General features: G+C 38.5%; 1 protein-coding gene across 1 annotated transcript in view; it reads right to left on the bottom strand.

The window, feature by feature from the left end:
- Positions 1-23,948, bottom strand: part of GFPT1 (glutamine--fructose-6-phosphate transaminase 1) — a 62,858-nt gene extending 38,910 nt beyond the window's left edge. The window contains exons 1-5 of the mRNA XM_027772939.1: positions 23,818-23,948; positions 14,440-14,522; positions 8,507-8,614; positions 6,347-6,454; positions 308-433 (exon numbers count right to left, since the gene is read on the bottom strand). Coding sequence (XP_027628740.1) covers positions 308-433; positions 6,347-6,454; positions 8,507-8,614; positions 14,440-14,522; positions 23,818-23,948 — 556 coding nt within the window. The remainder of the gene's footprint in view (positions 1-307; positions 434-6,346; positions 6,455-8,506; positions 8,615-14,439; positions 14,523-23,817) is intronic.
- Positions 23,949-24,494: the final 546 nt, after the last annotated feature.

Raw genomic sequence — 24,494 nt, 5'->3', positions numbered from 1 at the left:
CAGAACTTTCTCTTTCTAGACATATTTGAGATAATAAATGAAGAACAAATGATTATATTTCTATTGGCTTTCAAAAAAATCTACATGCGAGAAGTATAAATAAATTTAATTGACCATGCATTGCTAAATGTTAAAGCTAAAGCTAAGTGGTGACTACAGTAGGTTCTTACATATTCTTCCTACTTCTGGATATGTTCGAAATTTTCTGGGTGAAAAAATTTTTTAAAGAACAAAAGAGTCAGCTTCATTCTTTTTTCCATTAACAGCCTTCTTCTATCATTTCAAAGCACACAGAATCTGCCCATACCGTTATTTTTATCAGAGCGCTGGGGATGACTGTTGACTGGATTGGGTTCTCCATGTGTTGCCCAACGGGTATGAGCTATTCCAAGGTGTACATCAAATTCTATATCCAAATCCATATCTTGTTGTTCTGAAGAAGATAAAATGAAAAAATTCAATATGAAATTATGCTGTATATTCCAATTTTAAATCATGCTGTAGAGATAATTCTACAAGCTAAATGTAAATACAATTATTACAATGCTGTTAACCTAGAATATATAATTATTGAAAAGGAATTTTCAGAATAGTAATTTAAAGAGTTTATACTCTGGTTTCTCTTCAGTTCATATAAATCTTTCGCCTTTTACTAAAGAATAGTAATTTAAAGAGTTTCTAAGTTAACACAGCTGAAATATTTAGGGTCAATAGCTTCGATGACAACCCAAAAATTGTACAGTTAAAACAATGCTAATTGACAAAGCAATGTGAAGTGTATGTGAGTAATTAACTTTTCTAGAGATATGAAAACTTTCAAACTCAAGAGTTAAGTACAAAAGAATTAAGGTAATTTTTTAATCTATAATTACTGCCTTGAAAAATTCCTACCATTCGAAGTAGACATTTTCAAATTCATTTTTTCAATATCACACAACCTTACTACTGCAATTGCTTTGGTCCTCAGTGAATATAAACATTTCGCAATATAACCTGCAATTACAGAACACTTCTAAAATCAAACAGGGTACTTGAGAACTGAGCAACATTGTAGAAGTATAGGCTCTTGCAAAATGAGCATAAGGCAATATGCCTTTGTCTTGAATAGGGCTCATTCCTTTCTTTCCCCTACAAACTATCTTTTTTTTTTTTTTTTTTGCTACCTCTACGGGAAAAGGGACATCTCTAGTTATTTTGCTTCTTTGTTTTTATTTAAATTTATTTATTTACATTCATTTACTATACATCATTATAGCATACAAAATGAGATTATCCATCCAGAATACACTGTATATTGGCTCAATCAAACACATCAACATACATGTTATCATCAACAAATAATTTTCCATTTCTTGTTTCCTGTATATTTTGCTTTTTTCCCCATCCTTGAGTCCCTATCTTTCACCCTCTGCCATCTCCCACCCGTCTCCCACACTGTTATCCATGGTTGCTTTCTATGCCTTTTTCCCTCCCACATTTTATTGATTCACTAAAGATCTTAATTAATCTAATATTTTCAATAGCAAGGACAGCTGATAATATACATATCCATGAATACAAGTCTGACTTAAGGCATAAACCTCACTGAGTAGAATGAACATATTATAAAGTAGCACCTAGCTACTAGAATGAACATATTATAAAGTAGCATATAGCTTACTGCTGTCATCAAATAAGTATTTTTAATGCTTTTTTTTTTAATTTCAAGAAAAACAGTTTTCATGGGGTTTTTTTTCCTGAAACTTTTTTTAATTAATTAATTTACATTAATTCCCGAAGTATCATCACAGCATACAAAATGTGATTTCCCATACAGAATATACTGCATAGTGACTTAATCATGCATGTTATCGTCAATAATTTTCCACTTCTAGTTTCATATACATATATATATATATAGAGAGAGAGAGAGAGATTTTACCTCTATTTCTGACCCTCTGCCCTTTTCCACCCTCTTCTCACACTATCTCTGATGTCTATAGATGGCTTCCATTCCTTTCCCCTCTCCCCCATTTTATTGATCACACAATTTCTTAAATAATCTAACTACTTTCAATAGCAAGTTCAGCTGGCAATTTCAAGAAAAGCAGTTTTAACTTTAATAAATCAAAGAAATGCTAAGGAACTTCGCTTAAAACTTAAAGCCAGGAAACAGGTTAGGACTCTGTTCAAATAGTAGATACATGAACCTATTAAGAGCTTGAGACAGGACAAAAATCTTTAAAATCGGACAACAAAGCCTAGAAGAAAACCACCAATATTTTAGTCAAGAGTCATAAATGCTATTTCACCAGTTCGGTCTTATGTACTTAATCTATCTTCTGTTGTGGTTCAATCTTCCCTATTGAATTCTGGGTATAATATTCAACTTCAGACTTGTCCCTATGATTAAGTTGGCCATTTTCTTAGTTTTTGAACTCTTATTTCTGTGTGTCTGTATTTAATTTTCCTGACAGAGCACTACCTTGAGAACTTCTTGGAGATCTGGTCTGGTGCTGGTAAATTCTTTTAGGTTCTGTTTATCTGAGAATGTTCTTGTCTTTTCTTCCCATGTGAAGGATAATCTTGCCAGGTACAAGATTCTTGGTTGAAATTGCTTTTCCCTTAACATTTTGAATATATTTTCCCATTCTTTCCTAGCTCATATTGTTTCCGATGAGAGGTCTGCTATTAGCCTGATGGGATATCCTTTGTAGGTAGCTTGACGTTTCTTTCTTGCCAATCTTAGTATCTTGTCTTTATCTGTGGTTTTGGTCAATCTGGCTATAATGTGTCTTGGAGAAGATCTTCTTGGGTTAATTCTATTTGGGGTCCTTTGTATTTCTTGGGACTGGATCTTAGAGTGTTTCTCTAGTTTTGGAAAGTTTTCTTTGCAGGATTTCATGGAACAGATTATCAGTGCCCTTATGAGTCTCTTCACCTTCTGACATACCAGTTATCTAGATGTTTGGACGTTTGATGGTATCTAGTATTTCTCATATATTATTCTAATTTTTAGGGGCAATTTTCTCAGACTTTGTGGTGGATTTTTCTAGGCCAGCAGTTTTCTCTTCTACTTCTGAGCTTCTATTCTCTAGTTTTGGAAAGTTTTCTTTGCAGGATTTCATGGAACAGATTATCAGTGCCCTTATGAGTCTCTTCACCTTCTGACATACCAGTTATCTAGATGTTTGGACGTTTGATGGTATCTAGTATTTCTCATATATTATTCTAATTTTTAGGGGCAATTTTCTCAGACTTTGTGGTGGATTTTTCTAGGCCAGCAGTTTTCTCTTCTACTTCTGAGATTCTATTTTCTGTATGATCTAGTCTGCTTTTAATACTTTCAAGGGAGATTCTGACTTCCTGTATTAGAGCCTTCATCTCTAACAGATCCATTTGATTCTTTTTTAAAGTGTGTAATTCCTCTTTTAGATCTTGCAAGAATTTCGTCACCTCCTGGAACTTGTCAGCAACTTTCTCCTTTCTCTTCTGCAGTTCACTGTCTCTCTTCTCTTCCATCTCTGTTAGCTTCTTCATTATGAATATTCTAAATTTTTTAGCAGACATTTCCATGATTTCCATTGAACTGTCTGTGGATGAAGAGGAGCTACTCTTTTCCCTTGGAGGAGAGATATTTTCTTGCTTTCCTATATTTCGTGTGGATCTGCGATGATTTCTAGTCATCTGATGGATGGTGTGTTTCTTCTTAAACTTGAAGTTCAATCTGAGCGTTCAGGAGCATGAAGAAAGAGGTGATCTGGAATCTATTTGCTGTTCCGTTTTGATCCCACCTGAGTTTGTGGGCCGGAGGCTGAATTACCAGTAGAAAATCTTCATTTCTCTTTTTTCATTAGTTCTCAGGAGCCATGAAGGTGTCTTTTTCTCCATCTCTAGTTAGTAACTAGTGATGCCCTTCTTCTAATTTCCCAAATATAAAACTCATCTGGCTAAGCAACTAGGTGACAAAGCTTATGAGAATCAGATCATTAGAGCAAATTGTGCAGAAGTCTGAATGGGAAAATCCACACACTTTAGGACAGTCTTTGATTTTTTAATTGGTCGGTTGAATTTCATTCAAAAACACAAATGTGATCAGGAAACAATGCTTAAAATCCTTGAATTAAGATTATAGACATTCATTGCTTTAAAAAGTGAGTTACAACCCTCACTGCATTTGAAACATGCTGAACCTGGCCACAGGGATGCATAAAGAGATCCTCAACTATCCTCAGAGAGCCATTTTCTCCCAAGATAATGCCCCAACACCTTTTCATGGCATGGTGGCCCTTCACCACACAGTCCTCATCTATCTTTCTATCCTCATCTCCACCTCTCTTCCATTACTCCTCAAAGCTTCAATGCACCTTTTAAAAATAGCCACTAACATTTACCAAGAACTTTCTTTGCACTAGGTACTAAAGATTTCTCACCACCCTAGCACAATCGTTGTGGCCCAAGCCACAGTCATCTCACCGAGAACTACTTCCATAGAATCCTGAGTCTCTCTCTGTATCCTGTCTTCCCTCTACAATCTAGCTTTCACACCAATGAGACAGTCCGTTCAAAATAAAAGTTAGGTCATGTCCCCAGTATATAAAACTCTTCCAACAGCTTCCCACAACACACACAGTAAAATCCATTTGAGACCCTATGTGACTGAACCCCCAGGCACCTCTCTAGTCTGAATTCCTCTTACTCTCCCCCTCACTGACTATGCTCTAGCCCCACTAACTTTCAGCCCTAAGCAGACCAACCCCACAAAGGGTATCTGTGCTCAGAATTCCCTCTGCCTAGAATTCTCTCCTTCAGAATAATTACACAACCTCTACCGGTATGTCACATCTATCATACTTTTTCTTCATGGTACTAGTCACTACCTAACTTTATATATTTACTTGATATCTGGCCCTCTCATTAGACAGTAAGCTCTATCAAGGCAGGGAGTTTGTCTACCTTATTCTCTGTTGTGTCTTGGGGCCTAAAACAATGGCTATTTAGACAGGCATTCAATAAATCATTTTATTATTGAGTCCTCGCATTTCTCTGTGAGACAGTTACTACTGTTTCCATTTTACAGGTCAAGAAACTGATGCTCAGAGATGACAGAGAATCTGCTCAAAGTCATAGCTAATAAGAAGCAGAGATGGAGTCTAACTCCAAGATTGGTTGACTCCAGAGTCCAAGAACAAACAATAGTGATGTACTCTGCTGTACTGTTATAGTATCTATCTATCCACCCTGAATTTCACAGCACTTTGCACCCTCTGGCAGAACTATCAGCCTGGTCAAGATGCAGAATACACAGTGGACAGATTATGTAAACTGCAGTTTTTGAAGTGTGGTTATGTGGGTGCCTCCTTTACCTTTAGCTTATCTTTCCGACAATGCATACAGAGTAAGTATTGATTTAGTTTGTTAAACAAGTACTCTAAAGCCAAATGGTTAGCTTATGTGTGAAAAAAAAAAAGACTAAATCATCATTTTTCCTCTTCTACCTGTACCTTTCTACAATGATTATAATATCTTTACATTTGAGTAAGTACATAAAACACTTGCTACTTCCTCGTTTTTATGAAGGATTTAAAAGTGTTTTTCCAATCAATTTACTTCAAATTTTCTGCTTTGTCTTGAAGATGCTTGTGGAAAAGTAAAATGTATAAACATAATGTTATGAACTAAATACTAAGAAGTATGTCCTCTTTAATACAGTATATATTTCAGGACAATCGCTTGTGCCAGAGAAGTACAAAAATAGGGAGAGAAAAACATGATATTTACCTGGTTATATCTGACCAACTAAAAAGGCAGTATCTATTTGACTATACATTCAAACTAGATATTCAGTCCAATGTGAAGACAACCAACAACTGAAGACACATGAGTAAGGGTGCCACTGGAAAGACTTTTTCCTGTAAAAGACCCTTATTCGGGAATGGTGGTTGTGAAGCTACTTCATTTTAAGATACAGAGCTTGCTCTGAATACAGTGTATGTACTAACTCATTTCCTTCCCTAGTTGCTATGATTTCTGAAGCTCAGGCACATTTTTAAGCTAGTGTGAAAAGTAACAAAACTACTTTTCTTTCCTCCCTTCAACTTTTTTTTTTTTAAGAGAGATTTTTGCCATAGGGCACAGGTGCTCCCCAGACAGACAAACCGAAAGCGATAAATCACCTCTCCCCATGCCACAATCCCTTCTCCTCCATTCTCCTCTAGGGACTTTAGGCATCCACGCACATGTGTCCAGCGTGAATATTAAGCTGCCAGGTCTGGGACTTGAACCACTGTCAATACATGGAAGTCCAGTGACATAACTATACAGAATAGAAGGGGAAGTGGGGCAAAAATCTAACTAAGTACATTACTGTGAACTTCTTCATCCAGTGCCTTCACTTTTCCTTTCTTCTTAATGAGCTGGATTTTGCAAGCATTGGCTTCCCAATCTTTGTCATTACCTCCATCAAAGCCCACACCTAAGTCATCACAAAGGAGAAAAAACAAAATTTAGAAATTGGCCATTGCTAAGATTATCAATGCAAGGCAAAATTTTTTCATTTAAAAAATTACATTTTCATCTAATTAATTCATATATTTATCAACTCAACATTTACTAAAACATCTCTTATGTACCAAGAATCATGACAGCTACTAGAGACAAAAATGAAAAAAACTCAGTTCCTTCCCTCAAATTTCTGACATTCTATTGAGAAGACAGACAAAGAAAAAATAATTACAATACATTGTGCTTATTAAGCTATAATAAAAGTACTATGGGTTGCGACTGTAATGGAGAATACAGATGATAGGCACCTACCTTGGAAAAGAGATAAGGAGGGAAGCTGAAGTAGTCTACCTAAGTTGCCAAGAAATTGAAAATATTACTCTGAAGGTACTGAGAAAGTACTCAAAGCAGAGAAATGATATGGCAAAAATATTTAGTAAATCTCTCTGAACTTGAAACAGAAAGAGACCAGTTGTTAGAAGTTATAGCTATAGCAAAGCAAAAATGAAGAGAGCCTGAATTAACAACGGTAATGAAAGAAGGCATAAGTCTGGGATACCTTCTTGGCTCCAAGGACTTGAATGATTGTTGATAAAAGGGACAGAGGAAGAACTGAGCGGAGAGTAGAGTGAGGACTGTGGTGTATTCAGGTCAATTCAGAACACGCAAAGTTTGTATCATAGTATATCCAGAAAGAAATTTCTAGGAAACAGCTGGAAAAATATAGGCCTAAAGCACAGAAAATACATCTGGATTAAAACTACATCTGGACTATAAGTCACCAACATATAAAAGGTTGATGAAGTCAGAGCTCACACAAGAAAATATAAAGTAATAAAAGTAGGCCTAGGAAAGACTCTTGAAGAACACTAATATTTATACAAGTGGAAGAAAAGGAGCCTCCAAAGAAGATATAATCAATATCTCAAGAAGAAAATGAGATGCGTTGTCACAAAGCTAAGGATGTAGAGAATTTTAAGAATAAAAAATTTTAGAAAACCAACTTTCTAAATGAAGATAAATGTCCATCTCATGTAACAATGCTAAGTATATACAAGGGCTAATACAGCAGGTCAGACACTGCTATCCTCAGGAAGGCCTGCTTGCTTTTGAAGTAGGTCCTTTGTTGGCATATGGGAACTTGGATTTCAGGAAGATTACCAACACTCTAATTGAGTAATAATTAAAAGTGCCCACTGACCTAATGTACAATGTGGTCTATGCTGAATGTCTGCTTTTCTTCTAGAAGTCTAAAATTTTTCTAAATTCTAGGCATAGGGTGCTTATATGACCAGCCCTCAGTAAAAACCTGGGGCACTGACTTACTAACGAGTACCCCCAGCAGACATTTCACACATGTCACAACTCGCTGAAAGAATTAAACACATCCTGTATAACTCCAGTAGTAGAAGACTCTTGGAAAGTTTGTGCCTGGTTTCCTCTAGCCTTCACCCCATGCACTTTTCCCTTTGTTGATTTTGCTTCATCTTCTTTTGCCATAATAAATCACAGCCATGAGTATAGCGATATGCTAAATCCCATCAGTCTTCCTAGGGAATCAGAAAATCTGAGGATGGTTTTAGGGACCCTCAGCACAGTTGAAGGAAAGTGCTAGAGTAAAACATAAAATTTATTTAAGATAGAAGAAACTTGGGTGAATTATACATGCCAAAAGCCTGGAATCCACAGAGAAAAAGAAATTCAAATTAGAGGAAAGAAAAAAGAACTTATTGAGTAAGGCCTTTATGAACTTTATTCCACCATGAAATACTCCATACATTTATGATTTTCTAGTTTCACAGTAACATTCTTAATTAAAAAAAAGATCACCATAAATAAATGGTAATACTATTTAACTTAATAAACAAACTCTTTAAACATGATAAAAAGACAATTCTGATTTAGATTTGCCCAAAAGAAAGCAGACAGTACTAAAGATTCTAGTCTCCCCCAAATAGTAACACTTTCTATTTAGATTCAAGAATCATGCAAAACCCATATATTAAAAAAATAAAAAAAATACCAGCAGAATCATATCCTCTGTACTCCAGTCTCTGAAGGCCTTTGATTAGGGTCTCCAAGATTTCTCGTCTTGTTCGAGGAACATGGTAGTTTAAGTAAGCAAATATACCTGCAAATAAACAAATACTTAATGGAAAATTCTAAATAAAGAATTAAAATTCATATTACTATATCTAAAAGGATAAAAATATGAAGTTAATTCTTTTATTATTGTAAAGAATTTGCTTATTTAATTTTATTTATCATTATATTTTTCAATTTGCTAAAGGGTACATGTACCCACCAGAGAAAGACAGAAAGAGAAAGACATAAAAAAAGTAGGAAAGCAAGCCACCAGGTCCAGGACTTGAACTGTGGTCAGCTATGTGGGAGTCCATCGCCTTAATCACCTCACCACCTGCTGGTTCCAGAGTCTATCTTTTAAAAAGAAAGAAATTGGGCCAGCTGATGGCCTTATAACTAAGAGAGCTGGATTACACATAGTCAACTAGGCAATTCATGTCCCAGTCCTTGTGGCTTGAAAGACATGCTGTATGCCTATAAGAAGAGAAAAATGGGGGAGGCTTAGTGGTGCGACCATGCCCCATGGAGGTGATTTCTCTCTCCCTCCCTCTTTTTGACAAGCACATATATCCTCTGACAAATTTAAAAAACAAAGAAGCACAAAGAAACCTTTATTTCAAATTATTTGAAGGTGGTGAGATTTTGTTAAAGGGGAATTTCCTGTAAGTATAATAGACTGAATAAATATATCAAAATAAATGTTAGCTTTTCACAGAAACCATGAGGCTGATCATCTGTCTTCTGTAACTGCCATTTTATAAAGTGAAATTTTACAAAATTAACAAATAGATTCACCCATGGTGGTATACACAGCTAAGAGGCTGCTATTCAGAGAGTGGAGGCCACATGGAAAGCCTGGATTCAGTTTTCCCACCCAGCCTAAAGCAGGCTGGGCACAGTGGTACACACCTGTGGTCTTAGCTAGCAAGAAGGCTAAAGCAACAGGATCCTGACATAGTAGGCCCTTATTAAAAGAAAATAATAGTAATAATAATTTCCCTCTTCCCTCACTCACCTCACTTTTGTAAATAAGTAAATAAAATTTTAAACAAATAAACCAGTGGTTTATGTCCTACGTAATAATCATTTTCTTTTTTTTTTAATTGTCAGAGGGCATGTGTATACTTAAGAGAGAGACAAGAGATAGACAGAGAAAGCACTCCCCAATGAGGCATGGTAATGACAAAAAAAATCCCTTTTCCTCAATTTCTCCATACTGACAGGATTCTATTTTTTCAAGTCACAGGGCCTGGAAATTGAACCAGTCAGCCATGTGGAATCTGGTTCCCTTAACCACTACGCATAGCATGGACCTAGGTTTCTAATGTATTTTAAGCAACATAAGAGCCCTACAAAATTATACAGATGGAATAATTTCCTCACTTCCAATGCCCATACTATACACATACATACACACACACACACACACATACACACACACACAGTCTTAAAAGAAAATGACTTGTATCACTTGTTTATCATACCTACAAAAGGCAAATAACTACAATACATATGAACTACTCTTGAAAATTCATGGAAAAGGTGCCAATTTTTGCAAAAACAAAACTAGAAATGAAAGAACTAGTACAATGCAAACTCAGCCTGAAAGACAAAGGTAACAGAATACAGGTAAAGAAAACTCACATTGTAAGAATGGCAAGAGAAATTATCTGATTTGGCCCTGACTGAGTTTTGGTAAGACAAGTATGGCTTAAATGTATAAAAACAGAGGTCTGAAATATATGAAAATAAAGTCCAAGCTGCTTATTTATGAAAGAACTTTCCTTTTTCTTAACTACATTTCACTATAATCCTACTGATTCACTAGGGGTTTTAATTAATTCTGTGGGACAGAACTCCAGAACAGCATTCTTTTCTACTTGAAAAGAGATCTGTGGGAACAGTTGGCATAATGGCTACATCACTGTACTCCCCTGTAGTCGACCACAGTTCGAGTCTCAGACCTGGTGGCTTGAACTCACGCTGGGCACGTGTGTGTCTGAGAGCATAATGGAGGAGAAGGGATAGTGGTGTGGCCATCTCCTGGGGGGTGAGGGTGATTTCTCGCTTTCTATCTCTGTCTCTCTCTGTCTTTCTGGTGAGCCCACACGCCCTATAGCAAAAAAACTCTCCAAAAAAAAAAGAGATCTGCATTTTTATAGTGGGTCCTACTGAGACATTTCAGCACACAAAACTCCCTTATTATAATACCCCACAGGAAAGCCATCACAATTCATATACTGGTCACCATGACCAGTGCAGCACCACTTTCTCAAACTATGGTGCCCTTAAAAAAAAAAAAAGGAAATCCACACTTTAAAACTAAACTCTGGGCCTGGCTCAGTGATGCACCAGTAACATGTTACTTGGGCAATGTAAGATCCACACGGATATCTCAGGTTTAGCTCCCAGTTGACCTGTACAGGCTGGGTGCATGCGTTGATCTTGGTCAGCAGAGAAAGCTAGAGAGCGTCACAGCATAAGAACCTGTTGAGGGTTCTCATCTTGCTCACTCTCACAAAAGTAGAGAAAAAAAAAAAAAAAGTTGGGGAAAAAAAAATCTCTGAAATCCAAAACAACCTGAAACAACTGAACTTTTCTTCAAAAGGTAGATCAGGCCTAAGACTTACAGAGATTCTATTATGTCTTTCAGATTAAACAAAACAAAACAAACAAAAAAAAAACCCTTATATTTGTAGAATTCTTAAAGTTTTCATGTGTTGGTGCTGGCAGGTGGCATGGTGGTAAAAGACACTGGACTCCCACATGGCTGACCATGGTTCGGGTCCCAGACCTGGCAGCTTGCTTTCTCACTTTCCCTTTCTCACTTTCTCTTTCTCTCTCATCAAATTAAAATAATAAATAAGTTAAATAAAATAATTTTTTAAAAGAAAAGTTTTCACATGTTGTACAATATAACTTTCACAGCCCCAACTCTGTAAAGGAGGGCAGAACATCTACTGTATAGATGCAAAAACAGAAATCAAGCTATATAACATCCCAGGGATAGCTACAAATAGCTATTTTGACCAACCTCAAAAAATGCAATTAAGGCAAAGATACCACACACTGGTTCCAATATATCTTTTTAAAGTTTATTAATTTATTTCCATCATGAAAGAGAGAAAGAGAGAGAGAGAGAAACACAAAGACACAGACACTCCCAAAAGGGACTTCACACCACAACTCACCCTGAGCTGCAGCCAACTCAGATCACACATGTGCCTGCCTCACATGCAAGGGGAGTACTTAGGACATGAACCTGGAGCCTTACTTTCCCAGTCTATGTTTCATTGCATTTGGAACACCTTTGTGTGACGTTACACCACCTTGTTTTGAGGGAAAATATTTATTTATTTACTGGGTTGTCGAAAAAGTTGTGGATTTTTCTTTGTATTTCTATGCAAAAATGTGTCATGACTTTCCAACAACCCAGTATTTTTACATTTTTCAGTAACAAATGATATGATGTAACTCTGATAGTCTGAAAGCATCTTCAGAATACTTTCTAGGGCATTAGAGATTGATAGCATTTATATTAAGAGATGCACATTTTCCTGCTGTGTGGTTGATACAGCAGTAGTGTGTTTTCCTATCAGTGGCATCCTGAATTCAATAAACTATCATACATCAAGTTCCAATTCAAAACCTGCATTTTCCTTGACAGAGGAGGTTCTACTATTACCAATAATTACTGTCAGTTTTTTGGTTTACTAATGGAACAAAGTAAAGGAGAAGAGGAAGGATACAGGAAGCAGTAGGAGCAACATTTCTCCTGATATAACTAGCCAGGAATAGTAAGCAAGAAAAGGATGAAAGACACCAAAATATATGTAGAAAAATTTTTTAAGATCAAAGTAATAGAACTGGGAGAAGAAAGGGTAAGAATAACCTAAGTCATTCCTGGTTAGGAAAATGGAAGCTAAGAAATGGAACGTCAGTTGTACAGACCTGCCCCTTGACAACACTATTGGCCTAAAACAGTCCACCTGCTGGGATTGGTGGGTTATCTGTAATCTTGGGGTAGCTGGGATAATATTTTAGCAGCTGAGAACCAGCCCATCAGGCATGCAGAACAGGTTCACAAGGGAGGCATTTATAACCAAAATGGTGCTTGCTCAAGAAGAAATCACTACGAGTGGTTAAGTATTTTCAAGCACTGCTTAAAGTAACCACAAAAGCCTAAATGCAACTCTCCGTCACTTTTTGACAATTGCTCCAACACCACACACAGTAGTTAAATGAACATAGATTTCTTCCCCTTAATGAGCATAACTCCTCCAAAGCGTAACTTCCTTATTAAACAAAATATGCTTGGAATGAAATAGTTCTAACTGAAGCAGATGCTCCCACTGCCAGGGATCATTCTCAGAAAATGGCAACTTGAATTTGACGACATAAAAGCACTTATAAGCACCCTGCTCAACAAAATTTCATAGGCACCCTGAAACTACAGGATTTGACAAACCTGGTATGAAAGCAATCTATTGCATGTAAACTATAAAACTTTACTGAAATGAAAATGAAATACAACTTAACTAACCAATCTTATTACTGAAATTCCTATACAAGATTGTATCTATGTTCTTATGAATAAGAAATGTTACTTTTTTTTTTTTTCATACAATAACTTCAGTATTTTGGCACCCTAGACATTGTAAGTTATCAGGGGCAAGTGTAGAAATTCACTCTCTAAATGTAATACCTCCTGAATTAAAATCCATCTACAATGCCACTAAATTATAAATTCAATGTACTTTTCTCTTAGCATAAGTTACATATTCATTCTATTGCCATTGGAAATTCAAACTACACAGATGCTATAGAATGGTGAAAATCTTCCCTTTCTATCTCCATCCAAGTTCCAGTCCTTTCCTCAGCAATAACCAGTGTAACTCCCATATACATGTTAAAGGCCTTCACATGTGAATTTTTCCACATATATGAACTTAGTTATATGGTTTTAAAGGTTTTTTTAAATTGTTTATTTAATTTTATTTATTCATTCATTTATTTTAATTTGACCAGAAAGAAGCAGAGAGAGAAAGAAAGTGAGAAAGCAAGCCACCAGGTCCAGGACTTGAACCATGGTTGGCCATGTGGGAGTGTCCAGCACCTTAACCATCACGCCACCAGCTGGTCCCCCTGGTTTTAGAGGTTTTGAAATACATAAATGTGATGATACTATATGTATTGTTCTATACTTTTTATTTTTACTTAACATGTTGAAGATCCTTCTCTGCCAACACACATATATCTATCTTATTCTACTTAAGAACTGCATACTAATCCTGAATAGATTTTTGCCATAGGGCGGGCGCCACCACGCCCTAGATTTTTCATATTTTACATAATCACTTCCATATTGAAATTTTTCTATTTGCAATTTTTAAAATAATGTAATTAAACTTATACACATTAGCTAGATGCTTATTATTAAATATATTCAACACTATGGGGTTAGCAGGTGGCACGGTGGTTAAGGCACTGGACTCCCACATGACCATCACAGTTCAAGTCCTAGACCCTGTAGCTTGAAAATCATGCCAGGCACATGTGTGTGCATGTCCAAAATCCCAGGAGGAGAATGGAGGAGAAGGGACTACAGCATGGCCATCCTCTCCTCCCCCTCCTCCCCCACCTCCGAGAGTAATTTCTCACTTTCCCTCTCCCTGTCTCTCTCTGGGGAGTACATGTATCCTATGGCAAAAAAAAAAAAAAAAAAAAAAAAACATAGATAGATATTTAGACAGAGAGACAGACAGACAGATTTAACACTGTAATTATGGAGTCACACTCTCCACGTAAGATTCCTTTAGAAGGGGCCAAACAATGGAACAATGGTAATGCAACACTGTGAGACTGACCCACCTGGAAAGGTTCCAAGTTCACATTTGAAGGTGTCCCTGAACATACCAGCCATACACGTGCCTATGCTCCAGAGCTGGCTGAAGCTGGGGCAAGGGGGGGGGGGCAGATTACTGCATAAAGATCCTGTTGGAAGTTCTGCTGTGTGTGTGTGTGTGTGTGTGTGTGTGTGTGTGTGTGTATGTCAGCATGTGTGTCTCTCTCTCACTTATGGGAAAAAAATAAGTAAACTTTAAAAAAAAAAAAAAGATTCATTTAAAAGACAAATGGGCCAGCAGGTAGTACAGAGGTTAAGGTGGCTAGATCCCACATGGCCAACTGTGTAATTCAAATCTCAGAATTGTCAGCTTGCAAAATTATGCGAGGCACATGTGCGTGCATGCCCAAAATCCCAAGAAGAGAAGGGAGGAGAAGGGAATGTGGTATGGCCATATTCCACCCCCTGGGTGATTTTTCACTTTCCTTGTCTTTCTCTCTGACAAGTACACATGCCCAATAGCAAAACTAAAAAAATAAATAAATAAAAATAAAAATAAATTGAGTATGAAATATTACCTGAAATAAGTATTATTTGAATATTATTAGAGAGGGCACATGTGCTTGCCAGAGAAAGAAAGCGCCATCCAGGTAAATAAGCCACAATCCTTTTCCTCCTTTTCTCCATCCTGTCAGGACACACACACACACACACACACACACACACACACACACATATATATACACCACACACATATATATACACCACAGACACACATGTGGCATGATTTTCAAGTCATTAAGACTGGAATTTGAACCACAGTCAGCATGTGGGATCTGGGTCCAATGCACAGGACTTTAACATGGTGCTATGGAGCCAGCCCATGCGGTAATATTTTCTATAATCCTAAAAACACAAAGAAAAAATTACAGCATATGGAGGGGCAAAAGAAGAACTTCAATTACCTGTATTTTTTTTATTGCTTTACATCTTTTTCCTACATAAAAAATGCTAGTCCAAGTCTCTCCTACTTTCATAACTATGCATGGCCACTAGAAGGGGCAACATGACACTTCCCTTGCATATTAAACATTCTAGAGCTCAAAGCACTGTGTGAGCCCTGACAACTCTAATTATATACTCCCTCACAGCTCACCTCTGCCATCATCTTCCCTGAGCTAAAGCCATGCACTTCCTGCTCACAGACTTTCAAATATTCCACCTATCCCAATTCTCTCTGACTTTTCACATCCAAACATAAGTTTTCATCACTCTACCAAGTAAGTCACTCTAAGCTCACTGTGCTCTTGCTCCTGTGTCCCTGAGCACCCTTGCATCAAATTTTGAGAGCCATCGAGAACTCATCCACTTTAGTCCACTTTCAACAGACCCTCCCAACGGCTGACCAATCTTGTTATTCATAACCCACCTAACTTTCAATTAGCAATAACTGTGCCTGGGATAAACGTCATTGTCTAGGACACTGCCACTGTGCAAAGCTCCTGTCTAACTCCCAAACGTCACCCAGATATCATTTTAGTTGAGAATACATGCTACTCTCAAGTCCCCATTTCTCTCTTACTAGGTTCTAATTTTTGGTAGATTCTTACTTGATACAATTGAGGCCTTCATTTTCATTTCAATAGTATAATACCCTATATGCCTCCCATCCTTCCTTATAAGTTTAAAAAAAAGACATATTCCACATACTATACTCTGAAGCTAGCCTCTCCTATGTGTAACTCTTGAGTGATTCTCCAACTTTGTAAATACAGAAACTCTGGTTTACATCAAAATATTCTGAGGATCCTACACAATCATGAGTTGATTTTGACTATTCGATGATCTAGAATTTTTTTAAATTTAACTGACAGACAATGCAGAGAGTACAAATCAAATGGAAACAGTTTACTAACTTCATGGCTAATGGGTCAGAACTCAACCTCCGACACTTCCAGGGGACATTGGTACCACAATAGTTCTCTGTTGGTATAACTTGGCACTTTCCCCCTTAAAACGAACTCAGGCACTTCTGACTCAACGTGGGCAACTTTCTCTAAGGTTTCTTTATAAAGCAAATCCAATTAACTTCTCTGAAGTATTAAACATGAATGACCTGTTCTACTTTTGCAGACTCTGCCCAAGGCAAAATATTACACTGGAACTCTTTTGTCTCTAACCATTGTTCTATGGTCTCTTTTCCTTGTACTTCCATTTCTTCCTTCAACCCCTTAACAATAGTTCTCAATCTATTTCTGTCTTGAGTTTCTGATGGGTAACATATGTCATCAATGATTACTTCTCATGGTGCACTAATTCTCTACTAGCTAGCAGTATACCCCAATGTTAAGAGTCCAGCCCCATCATCTGGAACATTCCTGGCCTAATGCAGACACCAAAGCCCATAGGTCTTCAGCCTGAAATTCATTTCAATACTGATTTCATTTCTGGTCTCTGACATGGAAATGAACAAAGGCTGTGTTATCACCTACCACTGGTGCATGAGCGTTCATTTTCCTTCTTCTGATCAGACAGCAATTCCTTGAAAGCAACTGTGTTTTAGTCATCTCTCCAAATGGCAGAGTGCCAAATATAAAGCCATCACTTCAAATATCCATTGTACAAGTATTCTCCAACACTTTCTAGGTACCTGAGATATTCAGTCAAAATTTCCCAAACCACAGAAACAGAATAATATTTCACAGGATGCTAAAAAGAAATGAGGTAAAGAAAGGTTTCATAATTAAAAGTTTAAGAAATACTGGGTGAAGACGCCAGCAGGTGGCGTGTTGGCTGGGGGCACTGGACTCCCACATAGCTGACCACGGTTCAAGTCCCAGATCTGGTGGCTTGCTTTCTCACTTTCCCTCTCTCTTTCTCACTCTGTCCCTCTCTGGTCAAACTGAAATACAAAAATAAATAAATAAACAAAGTTAAATTGAACAATTAAATAAATAAATAAATACTAGGTTAAACAAGTTGACAGTTTTGGGGACCAGCAGACAGGGTTAATGTCTGCATCGCAGGTCTCCCACATGGTTCACGGTGGTTCAAGTCCCAGACTCAGCAGCTTGAAACTCATGCCAGGCGCATGTGTGTGCATGCCCAAAATCTCAAAAGGAGGAGAAGAAGGGACTGTGGAATGGCCATCCCTCCTTGGGCGGGGGTGTGATTTCTCACTTTCTGTCTCACTGTGTCTCTCTGTCTCTCTGGCAAGCGCATGTGCCCTATGGCAAAAAAATCTCTTAAAAAATAAAAGGTTGAGTTTTATTTATTCATTTTTAAATATATTCTCCTATTTCTTCCATGAGAGAGAGAGGAGCACCATCAACAGACTCTTTATGCCACAATCCACTCCTAGTCTCAACGGACCTGAATTACAGGCATGCATGTGTGTGCACCTGGAGTGTTTAGGGACCTTTCACATGTAGATCCAGTTGTGTCACTGCTAGACCACCGCCTGTCCCTATGGGTTTATCTTTAGAACATTCTAGAACCTTTAATCTTTTAAACTATAAATCTCTAAGAGCAGACTTCCTCAAACCTGTGTATTATAAAACCCATTCCTACCTTCTAATGCTCATTACTAGCACCTACTAACTTCTCCCTTTCTAGAGTACACAATTAAGGAAATGCTGATAAAGCAATTATTTTCTTTCACAACTTCTTTATATCGCCATTTCTAAGGACATGTTAATAATACTAGTTATATGACTAAGCCTACCAGCCAGTCTCAGTATCCCTCAACTACTCCAAAGCCATTAGATAGTACAAAAAACTTTTTAAAAAATTTACTGAGTGAGAGAGACACTTTACAGGGTCTAGCTGCACTGCTATCCTCCATCCTCCCCCCTGCCTTCCAGCCAGTCAGGATCACAAACTCGCCTGAGTGTATTCCGTTTCAAAATTTCCCAAACCACAGAAACAGAATAATATTTCACAGGATGCTAAAAAGAAATGAGGTAAAGAAAGGTTTCATAATTAAAAGTTTAAGAAATACTGGGTGAAGACGCCAGCAGGTGGCGTGTTGGCTGGGGGCACTGGACTCCCACATAGCTGACCACGGTTCAAGTCCCAGATCTGGTGGCTTGCTTTCTCACTTTCCCTCTCTCTTTCTCACTCTGTCCCTCTCTGGTCAAACTGAAATACAAAAATAAATAAATAAACAAAGTTAAATTGAACAATTAAATAAATAAATAAATACTAGGTTAAACAAGTTGACAGTTTTGGGGACCAGCAGACAGCGTTAATGGCTACATCGCAGGACTCCCACATGGTTCACGGTGGTTCAAGTCCCAGACTCAGCAGCTTGAAACTCATGCCAGGCGCATGTGTGTGCATGCCCAAAATCTCAAAAGGAGGAGAAGAAGGGACTGTGGAATGGCCATCCCTCCTTGGGCGGGGGTGTGATTTCTCACTTTCTGTCTCACTGTGTCTCTCTGTCTCTCTGGCAAGCGCATGTGCCCTATGGCAAAAAAATCTCTTAAAAAATAAAAGGTTGAGTTTTATTTATTCATTTTTAAATATATTCTCCTATTTCTTCCATGAGAGAGAGAGGAGCACCATCAACAGACTCTTTATGCCACAATCCACTCCTAGTCTCAACGGACCTGAATTACAGGCATGCATGTGTGTGCACCTGGAGTGTTTAGGGACCTTTCACATGTAGATCCAGTTGTGTCACTGCTAGACCACCGCCTGTCCCTATGGGTTTATCTTTAGAACATTCTAGAACCTTTAATCTTTTAAACTATAAATCTCTAAGAGCAGACTTCCTCAAACCTGTGTATTATAAAACCCATTCCTACCTTCTAATGCTCATTACTAGCACCTACTAACTTCTCCCTTTCTAGAGTACACAATTAAGGAAATGCTGATAAAGCAATTATTTTCTTTCACAACTTCTTTATATCGCCATTTCTAAGGACATGTTAATAATACTAGTTATATGACTAAGCCTACCAGCCAGTCTCAGTATCCCTCAACTACTCCAAAGCCATTAGATAGTACAAAAAACTTTTTAAAAAATTTACTGAGTGAGAGAGACACTTTACAGGGTCTAGCTGCACTGCTATCCTCCATCCTCCCCCCTGCCTTCCAGCCAGTCAGGATCACAAACTCGCCTGAGTGTATTCAGTTTGAACTGGAATCTGAGCCCTGGGCCTTTCCACATGGTTCCAGGATCACACAAAAGCAACCTGCCACATGTCCAAAAGTGGCTAGACCCAAAAAACTTTCAGAACTCATTCTGGATGCTTTCTTTTTAAAATTTATTTCCTTACAGATAGAGACAGAGAGAGAAAGACAGAGATAGACACTCCCAAAGGGTCTGCATGCCAAAATCCATCCCTAACCCCAGTCGGCCCAGATCATGGGCACAAACACAAGACCAGTATGTTCAGGGATACAAACTAGGACCTTTCCATGTGGGGTCAGTGGCATTACTGCTATGCCACCACCTGGCCCCTCAGGATACTTTTAAATGGTAAGTTCTCTTACAGCTTTTAAATAGGACTTAACTTATAAAAAGTCCATTTATAGGGAACCAGCAGTTAGCATAATGGCTATGTCGCTGGACTCCCACGTAGTCGACTGCGGTTCATGTCCTGGACCCGGTGGCTTAAAACTCACACCAGGAGCATGTGAGTGCGTGCCCAAGATTCTGAGACGAGAATGGATAAGAGATTGAGGCGTGACCATCCCCCCTGGAGGGTGATTTCTCGCTTTCTGTCTCTATGTCTCTGTCTGTCTGTCTGGCGAGCACACGCGCCCTGTAGCAAAAACTTCTCAAAAAAAAAAAAATTCCATTTATAAACACCATAAGATCAGAAGGTATGTAAAACCTCATGTTTGTAAAAGCAATAGCAAAATTTGTTAAACTCTGGATAGCTAAAGTAACCTGACATCTTCTCAGCAAAACCAAAGACAATACAAATAAAAAATACGAAGTAGACCCAGCCTCTGTGGCACAACTGTCAGCATACAGAGTTGCAGTGCTGGAAGTCACATGACCAACCTTGGATTCAGATACCCAGCCCAATAGACCTGAAACATGTTGGGCTCAAGAGCCCAGCCTGCTGAAGGCCTGGGGGAAAAGGATCCCATGTGACTATACCCTGCGAAGCGTGCTTCTCTCACTCTTTCTCTCTCTTTCCACCCTCACACCCATGCAAATTCTTTATCATAACTAAAATAAACTTAAAAATAAAAAAGACAGTGTATTTCAAAGAATCAAGACCAATAAGAAGGTAAAATAGATTTGGAAAACAAGTGTACTATTCTTCTCTGGGAGATTCACAATACTTATTAGTAACACATTATATATTCCAAGAAGTCCTCCAATTAAAATAATAATAATAATAATAATAATAAAAGGATACTATTTGAAATGTTGCTTACCAAATTTACCTGATCATAAAATCTTCTTTTGTGAACATTTATTTTTTTAAATAATTATTTTATTATATTTATTCATTCATTTATTTTTTTAATTTGACCAGAGAGAGACAGAGGGTGAGAGTGAGAGAGAGAGGATGTGAGAAAGCTGGCCACCAGATTCAGGACTCGAACCGTGGTTGGCCACATGGGAGTGTCCAGCACCTTAACCACCAAGCCACCTACTGGTCCCCTTATGAACATTTATTAAAGTCCCGACACAAGGTAATAAATATCTAAAATCTTTATAGTTGGATCTGATTTTAAAAAAGCGTATCACACAACCTTCAGTCCTCCTTCTTCAGCCTCAACACTTTACAGTGTTGAAACAAAGCAATCTTTTAGGAAAACCTGACTAGGCAGCAGGTAATCGGAAGGTAAACTTCTAAATTATCTCATGTAATCTCATTTCCACTCAGTTTCTCTGCTTAGAAATTTAAGTTCAAAGATTAAGATATAGAAGAAAAATAAAGACAAACTTTTATCTTAATAGTTAACTTTCCAAATTTATATTAGGGAATAAATTAATTCTAGACACTATTCCTAGAATCATACAAAACACTGGTTTGGGTTAAAAGCAGGCCAATAGACGACCAGCAGGTGTGTGGTGGTAAAGGCACTGGATTCCCACATAGTCAATCGTGGCTGGCCCCAGCAGCTTGAAAATCACACCGGGCATATGTGCGTGCATGTCCCAAATCCCAGGAGAACAGACAAGGGATTGTGGCACAACTATCCCCCGCCGGGGATCTCACTTTCCCTCTGTCTCTCTCTCTCTCTCTCTCTCCTGAAAGTGCACACACTCTGTGGGAAAACTAAAAAGAATAAAAGGCAGAATTCTAGAAATGTCTCTGATACTTGCTTTTTTAAAAATTATTACTCTGTATAACATGTTTCCCCAGCTGTAAAATTCTGTAATAGATATTCTTAGCTATGTGATAACTCCCAACACTTAAGTCTCCACCCTGAAAGTCTCACCCATATCTGAACATTATTTAATCCTTTCCTGAATCAAATTTGACCTTTTTTCACTTTTTGTTATTTTGTTTGACTCACTCTCTCCATGAGAGAAGATGATAAATTGACCTATAAACAGAATGGCAGGTACTTTATCATCTTATTACTCAGGAACAGTTAATTAACAAATGAAACACAATGGGAATTAACCAGTTTGCAAATTCTCTACTTTAAAACTCCAAACTAAATGATGTGTTTTGCAAAACCATTCTACTAACTAAACATTGCAAAAGTATAACTGATTCTGAAGTCAACTCTACTCTAATAATTTCAGTAAGCTATTTATAGGTGTTTCTGTTTTTAATGTGAGGTTTTTTTCATCTACTCTAAATTTAAACCTGCTCCTCATTTTCAGAAGCTGAAATGAGCATAAAGTTGAACACACAGGAGAGGGCAGACAGTGGCAGCAGTGTAAGGCTGACTCACAAGGGAAAGTTCCAAGTTGACGTGTGGTGACCTCCCTGAATAAACCAGGCGTGCATTCATCCATGATCTTGGGCTGGCTGAGGCCCCAGATCGCAGTATTAAGACTCTATTGGAGATCTTGCTCTCTGTTGTGCATACATGCTCTCTCTCTCTCTCAGTCATGGAAGAAATAAACGAACTTAAAAAAAAGAAGCCATGCACGGTGGCAGCTACTAAGAAGGCTGAAGCAGGAGGATCATGAGATCAAGACTGGTCTGGGCAACAATGCAAGACCCTGTTCTCAAAAACAGGGGACCAGCAGGTGGCATGATGGTTAAGGCACTGGACACTCCCACATAACTAACCATAGTTCAAGTCCCAGACCTGGTGGCTTGCTCTCTCATTTCCCCCCTTTCTATCTCTCTCTGTCAAATTAAAAATAAATGAATGAATAAAATTTAATAAATAACTATTTTTAAATTAATAATAAACAAAAAAGTTAAATACAGGAAAAATTTATACCAACAAGTACAATCCACCTCTTGTTCAGCTGTCCCATGTAAAAGGTTGCAAAGACTAAGTTTCCTAGAAAGCTTCAATTCTAATATTACAGTTGTAATTCCTTTATTCTTCCAGTAGTCAAATCAGTTGTAAATTTCAATAAGAAAGGTAAGAACAAGGACCGACAAAGACAGTAATAAAGGAACACTGTGGATGGCTGCCCACCTGGGAAGGTTCCAGGCTCATGCCTGAAGAACTCTCTGATTACACCTTGGAGCACATGCAAGCCCATGATCTGGGCTAAGTGAGGAGAGGAGTAGACTGTGGCATCAAGACCCTGTTGTGTGTGTGTGGGGGGGAGGGGGCCCCCTGTTTCTTTTTCTCTATGTCTGCCTCACTCATGGAGAAAATAATTACAAACTTTAAAAAAAAAAAAAGGCAAGAGCATAATTTTTTTTTTCAGAGAGAGATTTTTGCTATAGGGTACGTGTGCTCACTGAAAAGGCAGAGAGGCAAAAAGCGAGAAATCACTCCCCAGGAGGGATGGTCACCCCACACTGCAATCCCTTCTCCATTTTCCTCTCAGGATTTTGGGCACACATGAACATGTGCCTGGCATGAGTTTTAAGTCACCGGGTCCAAGACTCAAACTGTGGTCGACTATGTGACAGTCCAGCGATGTAACCATTACACCATGGGCACTTGTCCAAGCATACCCAAAATACTAAAAGGAGAGAAAAAGGGAGGAAAAGGAATTGCATTACTATGCCCCATAGGGGTTGGGGTTTATGCTTTCAGTTCTGTCTCTGGTGTGCACATATCCTCTAGTGTACGTGCGCGCACACACACGAAACAAAAAAAGTTTACTCCTGACAATGTCCTTGTTAGTGTCAATTTTTGAGTATAACAGTCAGCACCCTCTTTCAGATAGTAACAAAACGACTGACTCTCAAAAACGCACAGTAAAAAGCCGTTCTAGGGAAGATATGTCAATTTTTTCATAGCTAATATCTCAAAAAGGTGCACACGGAAGTGATGTGATTCACGATCTATCTCCAGGAACATTCCAGGGCTCTTCCATCAGATCAGATCTAAGCTCATTCACAAAGTTATTGATTAGCACTGATTTCTGTTGAGACCACAGGGGTGGTACAAGTCGGATTCTGTGTAATACCATGTTCGTGGATCTAGTAAGGATCTTTTCTCTTGGGCCTGTCGGAAAGAAAGCAACTAAAAAAAAATAATAATTTTTGAAAGGTAAGTTCGAAAGAATGCAAGTTAAGTTTAAGAGCCTCACCCGACGTTCCACAGGTTGTCTCACTCACCTGGTGGACCTTTTGGAAGGCACTCCCTGCCACCTCAGGTCCCTCAGCTCTTTTTTTTTTTTTTTTTTTTCAATATAAAAGACACGTTTTCTCCCCTTTCGCTCCTTCTCGGATCAAAGGCGCCCACTCAGGCCCCACATCTCCCCTCTAGGGTCCGCCCTCCTCTCAGGTGTCCCCCCCGGGGCCGCCACCACCCGCCCGCGCGCAGATGCCGGCCCCGGGCCCCAGCACCGCAGGCGTCGCGCGCAGGGCGAGGCGTGAGCGTCTGGCGAGGTCGGGGTCGCACACACGAGCTTTAGGGGTGATCGAGGGCCGCGGGCTCGAGGGCTGGGGTGGCGCCGACACGACTGCCTCGGAGATACGACGGCCAAAGAAACGACAGCCTTCTCCGCCTCCCC

The sequence above is a fragment of the Tupaia chinensis genome, unplaced genomic scaffold, assembly GCF_000334495.1.
Source record: "Tupaia chinensis unplaced genomic scaffold, TupChi_1.0 Scaffold000316_1, whole genome shotgun sequence".
Lineage (NCBI taxonomy): Eukaryota > Metazoa > Chordata > Mammalia > Scandentia > Tupaiidae > Tupaia > Tupaia belangeri.
Note: the sequence above shows the minus strand (reverse complement) of the source record. Positions and strands in the feature narration are given on the sequence as shown.